The sequence below is a fragment of the Bos grunniens genome, chromosome 3, assembly GCF_055505025.1.
Source record: "Bos grunniens cultivar Pamir isolate PY7600 chromosome 3, Bosgru_T2T1.0, whole genome shotgun sequence".
Lineage (NCBI taxonomy): Eukaryota > Metazoa > Chordata > Mammalia > Artiodactyla > Bovidae > Bos > Bos grunniens.
The window spans coordinates 109,395,138-109,413,564 of record NC_141167.1 but is presented as its reverse complement, the minus strand read 5'-3'; the positions used below and the strand labels follow the sequence as shown (position 1 = coordinate 109,413,564).

Genomic DNA, 18,427 nt, shown 5'->3' with positions numbered 1-18,427 from the left:
TACTAGCTCTTCCAATACGGGTGCAGACAACGATAACTGAGATTGAAGCGATAGAAGACTGAAGACATCCCTAGCCAGACGTGGAGGGACTTGCATGTCATACTAAAGGTTTTGACTTTATTCTGGGGATGGCTGCCATTGAAGGCTTTTAGGCTGAGGAACAACACAATCTGATGAGTGTTTTAAGAGGTTCACTGGGGCTCCGGAAGACAGTTGTAAGGGGAATAGCAAAACCCTGGAGGCAGGATTCCCACGACCAGATGGTGTATCCTGGCTCCACGCTCATCCGTGTGTGAGCCAGTTCTTTCCTTGAGCCTCATTTTGTTCATCTGGGAAGCAAACTTTACAAAATGCAAGCAAAGGGCTGCTTTGAGGAGTAAATAAATCATAGAATGAAAGTATCTAACCCTGGTTCATGAAACATAGTAGATACACAGCAAAAATTTGTTTTGATTTTGCTATGAGATGTATTACGTGTGAGGAGCAAAAGCTCGTCAGTGTCCTCGTCCTTATGGCCCTGTCCCACCAGGCCTAGTCTCTTTTGCTTCTGGAAACAAAGCATCTTTCTCACACTCTCCTGTCCTACTCTTCCCACCTCTGTAGCTCTCTGCTTCCCTTCTGCTCAATGATCAGACCCTGATGGCCCTAAAGTGCCTGCCAAGTCCAAGGCCAAGGCCATGTCTTCAGGGCTGGAAGGTGGGTAAGGAGAACCTCCGAGGTACAGCTTTTCCTTTACCTGTTTCAGAGGACTGTTCTTCTTCCACTGACCCTCGACGCCTGTAGCACATTTTGTCATCATTTCCCAGCATCCATGTCTCATCTCCCCCAGTAGCTGGCATGTTTCCAGGAGGCCCAGAAGGTACTGGTAGAGATGTCTGAGGTCCCACCTCTCCCAGCACAGCCCCTCACTCAGGGTAGGGACTTAGTGTGGGATGAACTGAGTAAAGAGTTGACTGATGCTCCTCTGCAGCCTGCCAGGCTGTGAGTAAGTGTGAGCTGGTTGGATTATGAAAGATGGGAAATCATGTCTTCAGTTTTAGAGTGGAGGTAAAACTCGAGGCGGCCCTGGACTTACTCAGGCAGGGTGGACAGGGCTATGACCTGTGGGCCCAGAGTGATTGCCTTGACAAGCTAAACAAAGGCGGTTCGTTAGCCTCATGATCCCCATGAAAGTTGAAGAAGGTGCGAAGCCTTGGTAGTCAATGGCCCTCCTTCCAGCAATGGGCTCGGGTCTCTACCAGTCAGCCTGAAACATTCAGAGAAAACAAGCTGATTTACAGGATCTTTTCTTCCTGTTCGCTTGGCAGCCACTTGGGCTGCTGTGAAAGCCACAGGAGCAGATGCTTCTCCAGCCTCTGGGAAGGCAGAGGAAGCCCGCACCACACCTGATGCTCCTCCCCTTCTTCCCAGGCCACTGGGAACCCATTCACTCTTCAGTATTCAGCTTCTACTAGGATGTTACTGATGCTGAAGCTGACGCGCCAATACTTTGGCCACCTGATGCAAAGAGCTGACTCACTGGAAAAGATCCTGATGCTGGGAAAGGTTGAGGGCAGGAGGAGAAGCGGGTGGCAGAGAATGAGATGGTTGGATGGCATCACTGACTCGATAGACATGAATTTGAGCAAACTCTGGGAGATGATGAAGGACAGGGAAGCCCGGCGTGCTGCAGTCCATGGGGTCGCAAAGTCGCACACAATTTAGCGAGTGAACAGCAGGATATTACTACTACTTCTACTGATAATGGAAGCTACAATAACATTAGCCAACCAAGCTTCTGAGCGCTCACCATGTGGCAGGCACAGTGCTAAGTGTATAACATGGATGATCTCACTCAATCCTCCAAAAACTAGTAGTTATCACTATTTTTGGTTACACTGTGCAGCATATGGGATCTAATTCCCTGACCAGGGGTTGAACCTGGGCCCCCTGCAGTGAAAGTGTGGAGTCTTCACCACTGAACCAGCCGTGGTGTCCCCAGTAGTTATTATTAATATCCCCATTTTTACAGTTGAAGAAATTAAAAGATAAAAAAGTTCAGGAACTTGCCCATGGCTGCACAGCTAATTAAGTTCATAGAGTCAGAATTTGCACTTAGGGTAAGCCTTAGGGCTGTTCACAAACATTTCTGTCTCTCAATCTGTCCCCGTCTCTTTCTTTTTCTCCAGATTGTCTCTGTCACACTCGAGCATGACTACATGACTTCTCTGGCCAGTGAAATGGGAGGAGAAGTGACCCTCCTGGTCAGCAGCTCTAGGGGCCAGGGTGTGCTGTGCTCCATTCTCTTCTTCCTCGGCCACAGCGTCCTGGGGGTGGCAGCGTCCCCGGGGGTGCTGTCCCACCAGCCTGAGTCCTGGCAGGAGGGTGGGGTGGGGCGGTGGAGTAGAGCCCTCAGCTGAGCCGCAGTAAGTCTTCGGATTGACACTGAGACTGCAGGGCTGTTTGTTATCACAGCAACACTGTGCAGCCCATCTTGACTGAGTTGGAGCCAGGCCTCTGTAAACAGTGAACACTCTTAGACCCCACGCTCAGGAGTCGTCCCCAGTTTCTCCAGCTGAGACAGCTATCTCTCCAATGAAATCAAGTAGCCCTCTAGCGTGACTTTGATCACATCGTGTGTCCAGTCTTGTCTCCACCATTAGATTGAGCTTGCAGGGCACACTTCTACATTTTTGGTTTCCTGGCACAGAGCCTGGGACATGGTGGGTGTTAAGGACATTCTCGCTGGGCGAATGTTTGTAGGAAAAGAACCCTGGGCACTGCAGTTCTCCTGAAACTCCAGGTAGCCAAGAAGTCTAGCCTACCTCTGACCCCACATTCCTGTGAGGTAACACCGGAAGATGTCCTCATCTCTGGGGACTCTGCCAGGTGGCCTGGCACCTGGGGATCTACCCAGCTGGCTAGCAGAATTTGTCCCATCCTATCCAGACTGAAGCAGTAAATCAGTACGTGTGAGGAATTTACCCCACAGAGTGATCCCGAAATGGCATGAATGAGTAATTTACAAAGCCCATTAAAGCAGCACAGAATTACTTATTTATGAGAACTTTTTGACAGATCTGCGGCTTAATCATTTATCCCTCTGAACATTTAGCCAGGGTCATTGGTAAATAATTCACTTATTACACACTCTGGAGTGGTTTATGGTACTGTGACTTATGATCTCACGCGAGTACACAGATGGGGAAGCTGGGATGGGAAAGCTGGGGAAGCGAAGGGCAGCTGAGGGTCCTCCCCCCACATTCATGCTGGACCTTCTGGATCCAAGAGGAAGGCCTGCAGTTTCTCTAGCTGAGATAACTATCCCTCTAGCATGGGTTCGGTCACATCATATGTTCATTGTTGTCCCCATCATTAGACTGAATTTGCAGGGCCGCGTTTTTGATTTCCTGGCACAGACGCTGGGACATAGAGGGCTTGAAATTTGCTCTAAGTCACACTGATGTTACATGCAAAAGGATGTGAGTCCCTGGTCTAATCTTTGGGGAGACAGAGAGGGAGGAAATACATGTGTAGAGACTGGTCTAAAAATGTTAGGTCTTAGCTCCAGGCAGAGAGCGGAGCTCTCCAGGGCCTCATGAGGGAAATGTAAATGCCCACTTGACACTCAAGACCCTCCAAGAACTGTTCCCAAAGAAATCACTCATTTCTCCTCTTGTCTCAGCACTAGCTGCTGGGGCTCCTGGACAAGGCAAGTTTTGTGCTTCCCCTATGCATTTGCTCACAGCGTCCCTCCTGCCTGCATTGTCCTTCTATTCTCTTCTCTAATGGCTACTTCTCGTTCAGTTTTCAGCTCAAAGCCACCTCCTGAGTGAAACCTTCCCAGACTACCTGAGCCATGCTTACCACCTCCGTGAAGTTTTCAAAAACCTACAAAGTGCCAGGCATACATTGAGTACCTTGCATGTGACACTGATTGGCCTATTTCCCTGGCTATGCTGGGTGTCCCCACAGGGCCAGGACTACTCAGCATTAACTGGACAGGGTCCCCTCTCTAGCTGGCCCAGACCCTGCCGCTTCCTCCCGACCCCGGGGGAGTTAAACAATGTGGGCTGTTGTTGATGATGATAATAACGAGGATGATAATACAAATACTGTGATGTTGATTTCCCAGCGTTCCCGCTCTGCTCCCCTTCTCTCTCTCACACCTCCCACAGTCCCTGAGAACACTGGAAGCACGCGGCCGATCTTTAAGATTCTTCGTTTCCAGCTGGCGCCGTAAGTGGAGATCGAAGTGCCTGTTGGGCTGGAGAAGTGTGTTTGGATGGAGTCACTGGAAAGGAAGCAAGTGGAGAAAGATCCAAGTGCAAGTGTCATGCTGTACACTTTTTTGGTTTGGTTTTTTTGGCTATCCCGCCTGGCATGCAGGATCTTAGTTCCCCTCCCAGGGATGGGACCCAGGCCCCCCTGCAGTGGAAATGTGGAGTCTTAACCACTGGGATGCTGCAGAACTCCCCATGCTATACACTTTTATTGAAGATCCTTCCCAAGTCACACCTATCCCACCTATCACCTTCCAGCAATACCCCACAGGTTCCAAATAGGTTTCCCATGGTCCTGACCTTGAGGGGGTTAGCTGTCTTCCCAGGTTGAGGCCGCCTGAATGAGGTCTGCTCCCTTTACATCAATACTATCTTGCCCAGATAGATGACAAAGACTTCAGCAAGACACTTTGCCCTAGTCATCGATCTCCAGTGGGAAGAGAAAGGAAAGAATTTACTCTGCCTAATACCTCTTGGGTACCAGGAAGTCCTTCCTAAAGTCTTGTCTTAGGCAGTCTTGTTATGATGTTCAAGAATGAAGTGTATAATATTAAACAGCTCATCTTTCAGGGAGGGAAACCTGGGCCCGCCTGAGATGAGTTAAAAGGATACCATCATTCCTGAACACAGAGTTCTCCTTCCTTCCTGAAACCTCTCTGGGCTTAGGGAATTATAAATTGGTCTCTAGTCACTCCCGCATTGTAGGCAGACACTTTACCGTCTGAGCTACCAGGGAAACCAGTCACTGACTAGAGTGGACAGAATCATATAGTTTGTCTTCTATTTATTTTTATGGATTCCCATAACACTCATGTCCAATAGGTATTGTTGTTATTAATAGCTTCTGTTAGGGACCGAATTGTGTTCTCCCCAGATCTATATGTTGGAACCCTAACTCCCAATGTGACTGTATTTGGAGATAGGGCCTATAAGCAGGAAAGTAAGATTAAATGAAGTCTTAAGGATGGGGTCCTAATCTGGTAAGACAAGAGACATAAGAGAGTTTTCCTCTCTCCTTCACCAGCGAGTCCCCACACCTGCCCCCATCCCAGAGGACATGTGAGGACAAAGCAAAAAGCCAGGAAAGGAGGTCTCGTGAGAAACCAGCTCTGAGGCACCTCAGTCTTCGATTTCCCGCCTTCAAGACTGTGAGAAAATAAATGTCTGCTGTTTAAGACACCCAGTCTGTGTTCTGTTGTTATGGCCAGCCTGAGGGAACTGCAGCAGCTTCCTTTTACAGGCTGAGAGAAGTGAAATGACTTGCTGAAAATCACCCAAAGCCTAGGTGACAGTGAAGTCTTGAAATTAGGATCGGGTCCAGTGGATGTACTGGATCCTGCTGAATCCATCCCAGGAGTGAAATTCCAGAGCTGAGGCTCTGTGTCTAGCAGTCTCCCTATGGACCCTCCAGTCACAGCGTATTCCTCTCTGCTCCCTGCTCCAAACCCATCCCATGCTTCCTGTTGTTCCTCCTGTCTTCCAGTTCTGGACCCTTTGGTGTCCACGTAGAAGGCTCGCATCAGATTCTGTGGTGCAATCTTGCCATCTGCTGGCCAGAGCCAGCAGTCACTCCAGCCGCCAGGGCAGTAGTTTTCTCTTTTGTTTTTGTTGTAGGAGAGCACTTAACATGAAATCTGCTGTCTTAAAAAAAAAAATTCAAGTGCACAATACAATATTGCTAACTCTAGGTATTATGTTCTAGATATCTAGAACTTATCTTGCGTAACTGAAGCATTCTTTACTACTCTGTATCTCTCTTGCCCCATGATCCCACCCAGCTCTCTCTCCTAATTCCAATCCCTCTAATTTTCTCCTGAAGGCAAGTAACTAAAATGATAGGAGCCTGTTCAAAAAAGGAAAAAAAAAAAAAAGGCAGACACAGAAAACTGTCCTCTTGGGTCTGAGGAGAAAACTGACTGCAAAAGGAAAAAGACAGCTAATTCCCAAAGGTGAGGTCCCCACAGTGTCCAGAAGCCCCCCAAGTCCAGGCTGGGAAGCTGGGGGGAGTCTTGGTGCTGTGCGTGTGGTGCCCCTTGACAGGAGCACTGAAGACCTCGCATGTGTCCAGAGGAAGTGTGTGTGGGGGGGGCGGGGGAGGGCAGCGAGCTTCTGAAAAGGTTACAGGAAGAGGCTGCTGCTGCTGCTGCAAAGTCGCTTCAGTCGTGTCCGACTCTGTGCGACCCCATAGACGGCAGCTCACCAGGCTCCCCCGTCCCTGGCTATCAGGAACTGAACACCATCCTTTTCTTCCACGGAATGAGAGCATCCTGTTTGCTTGTTTCTCTTAGGCAGGCTTTCATAACAACCTGTAGGGTGAGTAATCCCACACTCATTTGACGAACGAGGAAACCAAGGCTCAGAGAGTTTGTAACCCAGAGTACTGTGTGCATGAATGATATCAAACTATTTATCGTAATGTGAGCCCTGGGCCTGGGATGTAGTTCCGGGTATCTGACAGCTCTGATCCATCCATCCATGAGTGTGAAGTGTTAACGTCCATGTTTACGGGGATCGCACAGTTTCTGCTTCACAGAACCCCAGCCTGAGCATCTCTCTGTGTGGTCACCCAGAGTCTACTTTACATGCACAAGAGGGGCGTGCTACAGCTGGTTGCTGCTCTTCTGTGTCCCCCGAGAATCAAGAGGGGTAAGTGTGAGCCTAGAGAAGGGTGCAGAGAGGAGAAATGATCAGGAGAGCCAGAGGAGAAAGGAGAGGGAGGGCGGAGCAGGTATAGAAGGAACACAACCCTGAGGCAAAATACAGAGACTTTGAGTCTGAAGTCACCAAGCAAGCTGGGTCTTTGGGAAAATGTCTTCATCTATGATGTGGAGATAATACCATTGTACCTATCTCACAGGACTGTTTTTGAAAGTTTAGTGAAATAACAGAGTGAAACCTCTAGCTCCCGTATTCCACTCAAGCAGAGTGAACCACAAGCCCCCATGCTCCACGCATAGTCAGGCCCTAGTAAGTGTTTGTTGAATGTGGAGCCACAAGGAGTAGAGGGCTGGCAGTGCCGAGAGTCTCCTGTGACTGTTGACTTAACATGAAGCCACTCATCACCAAGAAGCATGACGTCTGACGAGCAGGGGCTCTGGACCTGTCCCAGCCCATTTCAGGAGCCAAGAGGTGGTCTTGCTCCCTCCAGCTTTGCAGATGTAGGTTTTGCCTCACCCCCCTAGACTTATCAGCATTCACAGAAGCTATGGCTTATACACCAGACTGAAGCAGGTCCTAATTAGTAGTTCCAGGAAATCACATGTTTTCCAGTGAAAAGAAAGTGAAAATGAAGTCACTCAGTCGTGTCCGACTCTCTGCGACCCTATGAATTTTAGCCCACCAGGCTCCTCCATCCATGGGATTCTCCAGGCAAGAGTACTGGAGTGGGGTGCCATGTCCTTCTCCAGGGAATCTTCCCGACCCAGGGATTGAACCCAGGTCTCCCACATTGTAGGCAGACTCTTTACCATCTGAGCCACCAGGGAAGTCCTGTTTTACCTCCTCCCACCAGGGAAGTCCAGTGGGAGGAGGTAATTTTGGTAGTTTCAGATTCTAGAGAAGGACAGCATGTCTTTGTGGATGTGCAACATGACGGAAGAGCCCTCAATGTGGAGTTAGGAAAGTCTAGGATTGGCTACAACCTGTGTTATCCTGGGCACACCTCTTTCTTCCTTAGGGCTTAGCACTTTTGTCTATGAACTGATGGTATGTCTAAGTAGGATGATCAGCTATTCTTGTTTACCTGATGTCGAGTTCCAGGGTGTGGGACTTTCAATGCCCAAACCAAGAAAATCCAAGGCAAATCAAGACAAGTTGGTCACGCTGTTTATTAGCCCTGTCTTCTCTAATATTTTATGTCTGAACTGCTGGCTTACTTGATTCTACCTGTTTGCTCTTGTTTCTGTTTCCGAGAAAATGCTCTTGTTTACAGGAAATAGAATACTCAACTAACATTGGCTTTTGATCTGAGGGTGCTTATGGTTTACAAACAAGCATTCTGGGCATAGGCAGCTCAGTAGCATCATTAAGGATCTGGGCTCGTTCACTATCTTTAGCATCTTAGCTTTTCATTCGCATGTCTGTCATCCTGAGGTCACAGGAGAGCTACCCCAACTTTGAGTATGACACAACTACTCAAGAGAGAAAGGAGGAAAATCAGTGGCACCAACTGCCTCTGTTACTTGAGGAAGCGAAAGATTTTCCAGAAAACTCCTAGCAGATGTCTCCTTAGATTTTGCCAGCCACTTCTAGCTGCGGGAGAAGCTTTCCAACCTCCATAAGTGGAAGGCAGCAAGGAAGAAGTCGTGGAGTACGCCACCCTGATGGACATATGTTCCTTAGTGTTGCTTTTCTTTCTTTCTTTAAAAAAAAATTTTTTTGGCCACACCATGAAGCATGTGGGGTGTTATTTCTATGGCCAGGGATTGAACCCATGCCCCCTACATTGAAAGCATGAAGTCTTAACCACTAGAGCACTGGGAAAGTCCCTAGTGTTGCTTTTCGGAGAGCAGGAATGAGGTACCAATGAGTAACTTGATATATACATGGAGAGAGAGAAAGAGCTCTGAAAAGCAATAGACTTTCCCTTGGAGTTTAGATAGAGGTGGGAATAACATGAACGTTGTGAAGTTCAGAGGTCTGGGGTCAAGGGTGCAGAACAGAGGTGTGGGAAGGCCCTGAAATCAGCAATATATTTTGCTGGATTTGCTATCCTCAAAGCTTGGAGGTATATCAAGGGGAGATTCCCCAGTTGGCCAAAGCTGCAGAATCAGGGGCTGTCATCTCTACGAAGCTCAAGGAAACGTGGCAATGGTATCCTCTTCTTTCTTCATCCTCCCCAGAGGCTCTGGACCTTCGGGCACCCAGATCTATTGTGGCACATAGATATTGCTGAGTCATGAAAAGTAATACCTCTGTGCCTCCTCTTAGAGGCTCAACTACTTCCTTACTCAGCCGAAATAGTCTTGTGGGTTCTGCCCATTCCTGAACAACTGTGCCTGTGGGATCCCAATAAAGTACTGTTTCTATATCATCAGTGCGCTGCTTGTGCTGATGTTCAGCTGTGTCTGACTCTTTGCAACCCCATGGACTATAGCCCGCCAGGCTCCTCTGTCCATGGGATTGTTCAGGCAAGAATACTAGAATGGGTTGCCATTTCCTTCTCCAGGGAATCTTCCCGACCCAGGTATCGAACCCATGTCTCCTGTGTCTCTTGCATTGCAGGCGGATTCCTTACCTGCTGAGCCATCAAGGAAGCCTCTATCATCAGTATAGCTACCATTTATTGAGGGTCCACTCATGCTTGAGTCTGCACTAAGTTCTCGACTTAAGAGGATCTCAGTCTTATTCAGGGAAGGGAATTTGCCACTATCCCTGAATTAAAGAGCTTCCCTGGTGGCTCAGATGGTAAAGAATCTGCCCACAACATGGGAGACCTGGGTTTGATCCCTGGGTCACGAAGATCCTCTGGAGAAGGGCATGGCAACCCACTCCAGTATTCTTGCCTGGAGAATCCCATGGACAGAGGAGCCTGGCGTGCTACCGTCCGTGGGGCTGCAAAGAGTTGGATATGACTGAGTGAGTAACACACACTGAATTAAAGATAGGAACAGCGGTTTGGAGATGCCCCAGGCCATATAATTCCACAGGTCAGCCTGACTCCACTGGCCTTCCCTTTCTTGTTGTAATAATCTGACCTTTAATTGGGTTCCCCAGACCTTGTGAAATGTCCAGCACTCAGTACATGTATGAGTGAAATCGCTAATCTCCTTGACCAGTTCATCTCTCTTTTCTGATTTCTGAAGACCTCAACTTTTTCTTGGAGAAGAGCATATCCTCAGTGTCTTTCAGAATGATGCCTGACCCATACTGACACGTATTTGTGGAATGACTGTTACATAAAGTAGATACTAATTTCCCCAGGCTTCCTGGCATTTGCACTGATAGAGAAAATGGATATGTCAACAAGGATCTTTCATTCTTAGAGATTATTCGATTCAATTCTCTACTTTTACAAGGACAGACTGAGCCCAGGAGAGGTGAGACGACATGCCCAAAGTCCCTTCTTGCTTGTGTGAGTGCTAAGTCACTTCAGTCATGTCTGACTCGTTGTGACCCTATGGACTGTTGCCCACCAGGCTCCTCTGTCCATGGGATTCTCCAGGCAAGAATACCTGAGTGGGTTGCCATGCCCTCCTCCAGGGAATCTTCTCAACCGGGGGACTGAACCCACATCTCTTATGTCTCCTGCATTGGCAGGCTGGTTCTTTACCACTAGGGCCACCTGGGAAGCCCCAAAGCTCCCATAGCAATGTTAGAAAGCACCTGGATTAGACTCTATTCCCAAGCAGCAGCAGCAGCCAGATCTAGAAATCCTGTCCTGGTGGGAGACAAGAAGGGGGACCTGGACTTGGACACTTTCAGATTAGATATTAGCATCTGCTACTGGCTCCTGGCTTACTGTGGGGAACTCTGCTTCACTCTGAGATGCTTAATGCAGCTGTGCAGAAATCTAGCTTTGCTTTGGACTAAAAGGTTGGTTTGAATCTCAGTTTTACCAGGAATGAACTTGAAGGTCTTGAGTAAGTTGTTTAATCTAAGTCTCAGTTTCCTGCCCTGGAAGCTGGACATGATAACAGCTATTTTTTAAAAATTAATTATTTATTTGGCTGTGCCAGGTCTTAGTTCAGTATGCAGGATCTTTAGTTGCTGCATGTGGGATCTAGTTCCCTGACCAGGGATCACACCTGGGCTCCCTGCATTGGGAGCAGAGAGTCTTAGCCACTGGACCACCAGGGAAGCCCCAGCTCTCCGTCTTCTGACACGGCCGTCTGCCTATCGCCCTCCCAACTCTCCTAGAATCTTCCACTTGGCTCAAATGTTTTAGAAGGCAGTAGGCTGACCCACTGAAATGCCCTGACATTTTGCTCTCGAAACTGGTGACCCTTTATCACTCCTGGGCAGAAGCTGGCCTGCTAATCCGATGATAATTAACAGAGCCTAGAGATAAACTAGGAGAAGGCAATGGCACCCCACTCCAGTACTCTTGTCTGGAAAATCCCATGGATGGAGGAGCCTGGTAGGCTGCAGTCCAAGGGGGTTGCGAAGGGTTGGACACGACTGAGCGACTTCACTTTCACTTTTCACTTTCATACATTGGAAGAGGAAATGGCAACCCACTCCAGTGTTCTTGCCTGGACAATCCCAGGGACGGCGGGGCCTGGTGGGCTGCCATCTGTGGGGTCGCACAGGGTCGGACACGACTGAAGGGACTTAGCAGCAGCAGCAGCAGAGATAAACTGCCAGGGGCCAGGGAAAAGACATTGGCTACTGCCTCCCATGCAGTGCTCTTCTGGTGTGCTGGAGCTGGATTAAGTTGATGGTTAAATAGCCAGGGATTTTGTATCAGTTATGGTTAAACTGTTGGTAGTTTGAAATCAACTGTTGCTGCCGTGTTTACACCATGCATGCTAAGCTGCTTCAGTCTTGTCTGACTCTTGGCGACACTGTAGACTGCAAGGCTCCTCCATGGATTCTGGGATTCTCCAGACAAGAATACTGGAGTCGGCTCCATTTCCTCCTCCAGGGACTCTTCCTGATCTAGGGATCAAACCCGCATCTCTTATGTCTCCTGCATAGGCAGGCAGGTTCTTTACCTTTAGCCCCACCTGGGAAGCCTGTTTACACCATGGGAATCAGCAAATACTACAAATGAAGAGGTTATTTTCTCCTGTGGCCATTGGGCTACCATTGCATCACCAAACAAACCCTTCTCCTCCTAAAACTCACCAGCTGGCAGAGGGACTACAGGATTCTGGGCTAGACACCTTGGTTACTACACTCACATTTTAGACGATTAATTCTTTAAATTATAGAGGTAATACAAAGTTGTTATGAAGCATCTGAATAGCATGGGACAAGTACAACTGAAAAGTCAAGGCCTCACTCCATTTATCTCTTCTGTTTGCAGAGATATCCACTTTCATTTTCTTTTGTGTTTCTCTAGAATTCTTTTGTGGTTGTAGAAGAAAAGCTATATATAGAGTTTTATTGAATGGGCTGAACTTGAAACAAGAAACAGCTTCATTTTTCTTTTAGCTCTGCTGCTGCTATCCATCACATTATATAGAAGCTCTCTGACTTGCCCCTGGAGCTGACACAATAGCTTTCTGACCACTTTCAGGCATGAAAAAATAGTCTAGTTTAGCTCAATTTAAAACTTAAGTGTCACATCCAGTTCAAAGCTTCTCCTTTCCCCAATCATTGACTTGACCTGTGGCTTGGAAACCTGCAGTGAAAAAGAGGGCATTCATTCTCCTTCCGTCTCCTCCTCCTCCTAGGGCCAGAGGAAGAGCGATAAAGTTCTTTTCACCCAGTGACTACTCTTTGTAGTCCTTTCTTGGCTGTTACGGTTGCTCTACCTTCTCCACTATGGCAGAAAGTTGCTGGGAGGCCTGTCCCAGGGGCCTCCTCACTGTCCAGTCTCCTGCTGGCTGACTCCTTGTGAGCCTCACTTAGGTCATGCTCCTACAGGTATAAAGCAGAGCCTCTTACTGGTGGACTCCCTTCACCCCAGTGGGCAATCTTCTTGGATGGAATCGCATCAAAGTGGTTCTACTATGGTTACTGTTCACAGCTTCCACTAGGCTCATTGGAAAATTCATCAAAACCAGCCTTGACTCATTGAATGGCGGAAGTGCAGCTTGCCAAACCACTGACCCCCTCTCCTCTTCCTTCTGTCATGTCCAGCTCCAGCCAGTGGTTCTTAGGCAGCAGTCATTTGCCCAGAACTCTCACACGACCTAGGTAACTCTCTTACCTTGGTCCTGCTGTGGTGCACCTAGGTAAGCATATGAGAAGCTGCAATTCAGTAGGTTTTCAGTGAGGCAGTGAGCAACCAGCCTCCCTTTCCTGTAGACACTTCTGATCTTGTGAATTATTCCAGGGTTTCACCTATTGGCTTTTTTGAGAGGAAAAGAAAAGCACCATAAAACACTACTCATATGAGCAACGTAAACTTCCCTTTACGTTTCTAGTCCTTTCTCTGGCTGGGATGGGGAGGTGGGCGAGAAGGGGAAGGCGGGTGGTCAGCAGCTGGGTGAAGGTTGAAGGACAAGTTTTGCCATGCTTCCACAAGTTCAGCAAGTTGGGTTTGGCACTTCCCTTTAGAATGTAGTCTTCAGCTTTGGGACTTGAGATGAAATTTGAAAACAGTCCATATAATCTAATTAATCAGAGGGGATTATTCTACATATATTATTCTACTGTTTGCTTTTCCTGCTAAGCAGTATACAGTATCCTGAGCATATTTTCAGTCATTACATGTAGATCTACTTCTTTTTTCTTTTCATTGCACTTTATTTTTCCTCACACATTTCTCTTCTTTTCTTCTGTCGTGTGTGCAACCATTTCATAAACCAGTATTTTTAGAACTGCCTAGTGTAGCAAGCAATATTTCTTCATTTTTAATAAAGGTTTTGCATTTTTCAACTGTCGTGGAGGGGCTTAAGAAAAGTTGGAGAATTTGAATATGCCTGTATTCCTTAGGGATATTTGATTTTATCCAAAGTAGCACAGATCTTTAGAAACAGTTTAATATGTCATTGTCATGATGTACAATGATATATTTAATCAGTTCTCTGCTGGTGCACATTTAACTGTTTCTAGTTCTTCCCTAATGTAGACAATGTTAAACTGAACTTGTCTGTCTTACAGTCTCATGCACTAACTCATTGGCTTTAAGTAAGACATCATAATCCTTTTCCACAGAACACTTTTTAAGAAGCTACTTTGTAGCTAGAAGGCAGAGAGAAAGGGTAGAATCAGGACATATGGATTCCTGGAAAACGACCCTTAAATGATGTTAATCCTGTTAACTTTCCTTTTCAGCAAGAATTCTGCAAGAATGGCCTCTGTATCCAGGCCAAGGACCACTCACTGATCTGAAGTCCAAATGAGAAAGTGCCATTGAGCACTCAGTGCCTGGCATTCAGCAGGAGCTCACTAAATGTCTGTTTACCCTGGAGCATATGAATTGTGCATGCATGCTAAGTCGCTTTAGTCATGTCTGACTGTTTGCAACCCCATGGACTGTAGCCTACCAGGCTCCTCTGTCCATGGGATTCTCCAGGCAAGAATACTGGAGTGGGTTGCCATTTCCTTCTCCAGGGGATCTTCCTGACCCAGGGATCGAACCTGAGTCTCCTGCAGCTCCTGAATTGCAGGTGGATTCTTTGCCACTGACCCATTGGGGAATCCAGCATATGAACCATCCCTGTATAATGACAGGCAGCTCAGGAACAGCTGTGCACATAAACACAATTCAGACAGATCGACTTAATTGTACCTTGTAAATCAGGCTTAGTTTCAGCATCATACTGGTCCCTTAGTCAGGTCTTCACAGCTCAGCACCTCTGGATCATGGGTCAGGGTCATGCTGGTCTGGGTCAGCACCACAGCTCAGCATGAGGGTCATGGGACGTCATGAAGAACCATTGGCCCAGAGTGTAAATCCTTAGGGCACAAGGGAGGAGGTGCCCACACAAAATGTGACCAGACTATTACTTTTGGGGGCAAGCCCTAGACTAAGTCACATTTAAAGAAATAGCATTTGGTAGAAAAATGCAATTGAAAGTATCTCAAATGTTTCATCAGAAGACACATGTTCATACAACGTGGTCTTCTTTACACATTCCTCTTAGCTTCAGCACCTCTCCTTCACCAGGCAGTTGGTCTAGAATCAACTCTTTCCTCTCTTTTCCACTCGCCGTATCCCAGAGTTCCCCGAGCACTTCTCTGCCCTTCTAGGCATCTCCCTATTACGGAGTTCTCCCTTCCTGACCACACACACACACACACACCCCTCCAGACTTGCAGACATTTTTACTACACCCTATTCCCTGGGAAATATAACTCACTCTGCCTGTACAGACAATTGCGGCTTTTCTCCCAGCCATCAGCACCTTTGGGGATCCCAGGGAATACAATTTTCCACTGCTTTACACGATGAAGTGTGCATAGTAAAGGTGCTCCCCCTGGCTGTCTGGAGCCTCACATCCTCACCTCATCTTCCTCTGTCTATGTGGCAGACACTCTCATTCGACCTTTCCTCCAAATCCTGTTGAGAAAGAAGCAGAGACACATCCAGGGAAATATTTCTGAGCATGTTGAAATCAGAGCACAAGTGCTCTGATTTGTGGAGGCTTGGGAACGTGCATTAGTGTCTCTGTCTCAGGATCAACAGCACCCCTGCAGTGCTCATGGCTGGAGCCACCTGGGGAGAGTGTAGCACTGGTTCAAAAGTGGTTCAGTTCAGTTCATTTGCTCAGTCGTGTCCGACTCTTTGCGACCCCATGAATTGCAGCACGCCAGGCCTCCCTGTCTATCACCAACTCCCAGAGTTCACCCAGATTCACGTCCATTCAGTTGGTGATGCCATCCAGCCATCTCATCCTCTGTCATCCCCTTCTCCTCCTGCCCCCAATCCTTCCCAGCATCAGGGTCTTTTCCAGTGAGTCAACTCTTTGCTTGAGGTGGCCAAAGCATTGGAGATTCAGCTTTAGCATCAGTCCTTCCAATGAACACCCAAGACTGATCTCCTTTAGGATGGACTGGTTGGACCTCCTTGCAGTCAAAGGGACTCTCAAGAGTCTTCTCCAACACCACAGTTCAAAAGCATCAATTCTTCGGTGCTCAGCTTTCTTCACAGTCCAACTTTCGCATCCATACATGACCACAGGAAAAACCATAGCCTTGACTAGACGGACCTTTGTTGGCAAAGTAATGTCTCTGCTTTTGAATATGCTACCTAGGTTGGTCATGGGTAGTGGATCCTAAAGGTGTACACTTTGGGGCAGGCTCTCTCTTAAAGGGAGATCTAAGCAGTGTATCTTTGAGGCTGTCACAGGGCTCCTGTCAATATTTTCCAGGAGGGCCAGGAATACTGCCCATCCTAGGAGTGCATGATGTACAAAAGAGCATAGCTCCTGAGGCTGGCAGCAGGCTGAGCAGGTCCATTCACAGGAGACCCTGGAAGCTTTTCTTTGGCAGAACTGAGTGGGCAAGCATGAGCAGGTCCTCTCCAGGGACAGTGATATCCAACTTCAGGTGATCTGACGTGTGTGCTTGGGTGGGCTCTCATGGTAGCCCAGAGAAGAGGCAACTTATTATAATTATTATTTTTTTCTAAAATTATGTATTTAGAGCTGGCTGGGGTCTCTGTTGCTGCACGTGGATTTTCTCTGTTGCAGCAAGCGGGGCCACTTTTCCTTGTGGTGCTCAGGCTACTTCTTGCGGGGGCTTCTCTTGTCGCAAAGCATGGGCTCCAGGGCGTGGGGGCTCAGTAGTTGCGGCACATGCACTTGGTTGCCCTGCAGCATGTGGAGTCTCCCCGTGTCCCCTGCACTGGCAGGTGGATTCCTGACCAGTTCTGACCATGCATATTGGAGGACTGTGGGAAAGTAATTCAGTGACTTCATGACACATAAGAGTTGAGTGGATGATATCTAATGTTTCCATAAATCTCTCAGTTGATTTCATTTCCTTCTACTGAATCCTTATCCAGGATAGAGTAAAAAAAAAAAAAAAAAAAAAAACCCAGATGCTGGAAATCCAAGGGGCAACTTATCTTTTGAGCAAATGTTTCATCTCTTCCATCATTAGTTACTGAATAGCAATGAAGCAACCTTTATATTAGTTACAGGTAATGGAGCAGAGAATAATTTGCCTAGTTTAACGAGGCAAAAATAACTAATTAATTATTTTTTACTTGGGGTATTAACTACAGTTAAAGATCTTGATAAGCACAACCAGGATTTGTGAACAGTATATGGATCAGATACTACAGGGAAGTGGAAAGAAGAGAGATGTTTTCTCATACGGGCTTCATTTGCTCCCTCCTTGGAAATGAAGTCAGGAAAGTGGAAGTTGTAGAGTCTTGGAGGGCTCCAGAGGAGAGACTTCCAGGACACAACCTCTGGTCTGGCCCACTGATGCCCATAAGTGTGGAATTTGGGAAGGCAGCATTGTGATGGGCAGATGGAGTTGGGGTGCCAGAGGCATTTGGCTCTTTTTTTACTCTATGCTGGATAGGGATTCAGTAGAAGGAAATGAAATCACCTGAGAGATTTATGGAAAACATTAGATATCATCCACCCATCTCTTCTGTGTCATGAAATCACTGAACTACTTTCCCACAGTTCTCCAATATGGATGGTCAGAACTGGATCACTCAAAGGCCATGCATCCAATGCTTTTTCAGGGAGTCTACCCCTCTGGTATCCAAAAGTCTCCCTCACCTGCTCTTATCCTGTATGGCCAATGCTGTATCCAGACCATGGCTGTTGGGTAGATGCTTATCTATGTTTGTCAATTTCTCTCCCGTTGTCCCTTGGATTCCTTTTTTATATGATTTAAAAAAAATTGACAAAGGAAAAATATAAAATGAATGACAACAATATCACTTGTCATTCTTCTTGTCCTTAGGACCTCAGCAGGGGCTGGAGTGGCTAGGAAATTCCTCCAATCCTCACCCAGTGGTGACACTTCACCACATCTCTCCTCCCCGTTAGGTTCAGTTCTGGAATTTAGGCCCAGAGGAGATCATCCTCATTGCCACACGCTGGATGTAGCCCCACTGGAGCAGGGGGCTTGAAATAGGCAAGGCTCCCCAGGGAGCCATTCCAGGCTGGATGCGGGTCTCTGTGGCAGCAAGGAAAGCACAGGATTCACTGAGACCGTATGTGAAAACAGGAGAGGAGCTGGTAAGAAAATAGGGCTCAGAGAGAGAATCTCAGAAAACCAACCGTTAGGAAAATCAGAGGCCCTACGTTAATAACAAAGTGATGCAATCTGTGTGGGATTTTTCAACGAGGACTCCATAGTCGGGGAGGAGCAGGAAGGGACAGAAGATGGCCAAGGGGAGCCTCAGCAGGAGGAGCGGACAGGCAACCAGATGCAGGGCTAAAGAACGCTCATTATTCAGTAACCTCAATTCTCCATCTGGCTTAGTTTTAAGATTAATCTGAATGTAGCAGCAGGGGGTGATGTGTCCGGGGACTGGGTCTGGAACCGGCTCAATCTTTATCACAGCTCACAGCAACACCGAAGGGACAGACGCAGCAAGAGCTCGTCCGTGTCAGCAGAGGGCGCTCTTTCCTAACAGACGG

At 47.5% G+C, this 18,427-nt stretch overlaps 1 protein-coding gene across 9 annotated transcripts in view; it reads left to right on the top strand.

Moving 5' to 3' along the window:
- Positions 1–5,441, top strand: part of LOC147376745 (uncharacterized) — a 32,314-nt gene extending 26,873 nt beyond the window's left edge. For 4 of the 9 annotated variants that reach the window (XR_015161216.1, XR_015161217.1, XR_015161220.1 and 1 more), the window contains 2 exons: positions 4,115–4,218; positions 5,287–5,441. Coding sequence is in view for 2 of the 9 variants with exons in the window: in XM_086393502.1 (XP_086249628.1) it covers positions 4,158–4,218; positions 5,287–5,422 (197 nt within the window). In the remaining 7 variants the exon portion in view is untranslated. Of the gene's footprint in view, positions 1–2,168; positions 4,219–5,286 lie in introns of those variants that run through there. The other 5 variants (XR_015161221.1, XM_086393502.1, XM_086393501.1 and 2 more) reach the window with 3 other exon arrangements.
- Positions 5,442–18,427: the final 12,986 nt, after the last annotated feature.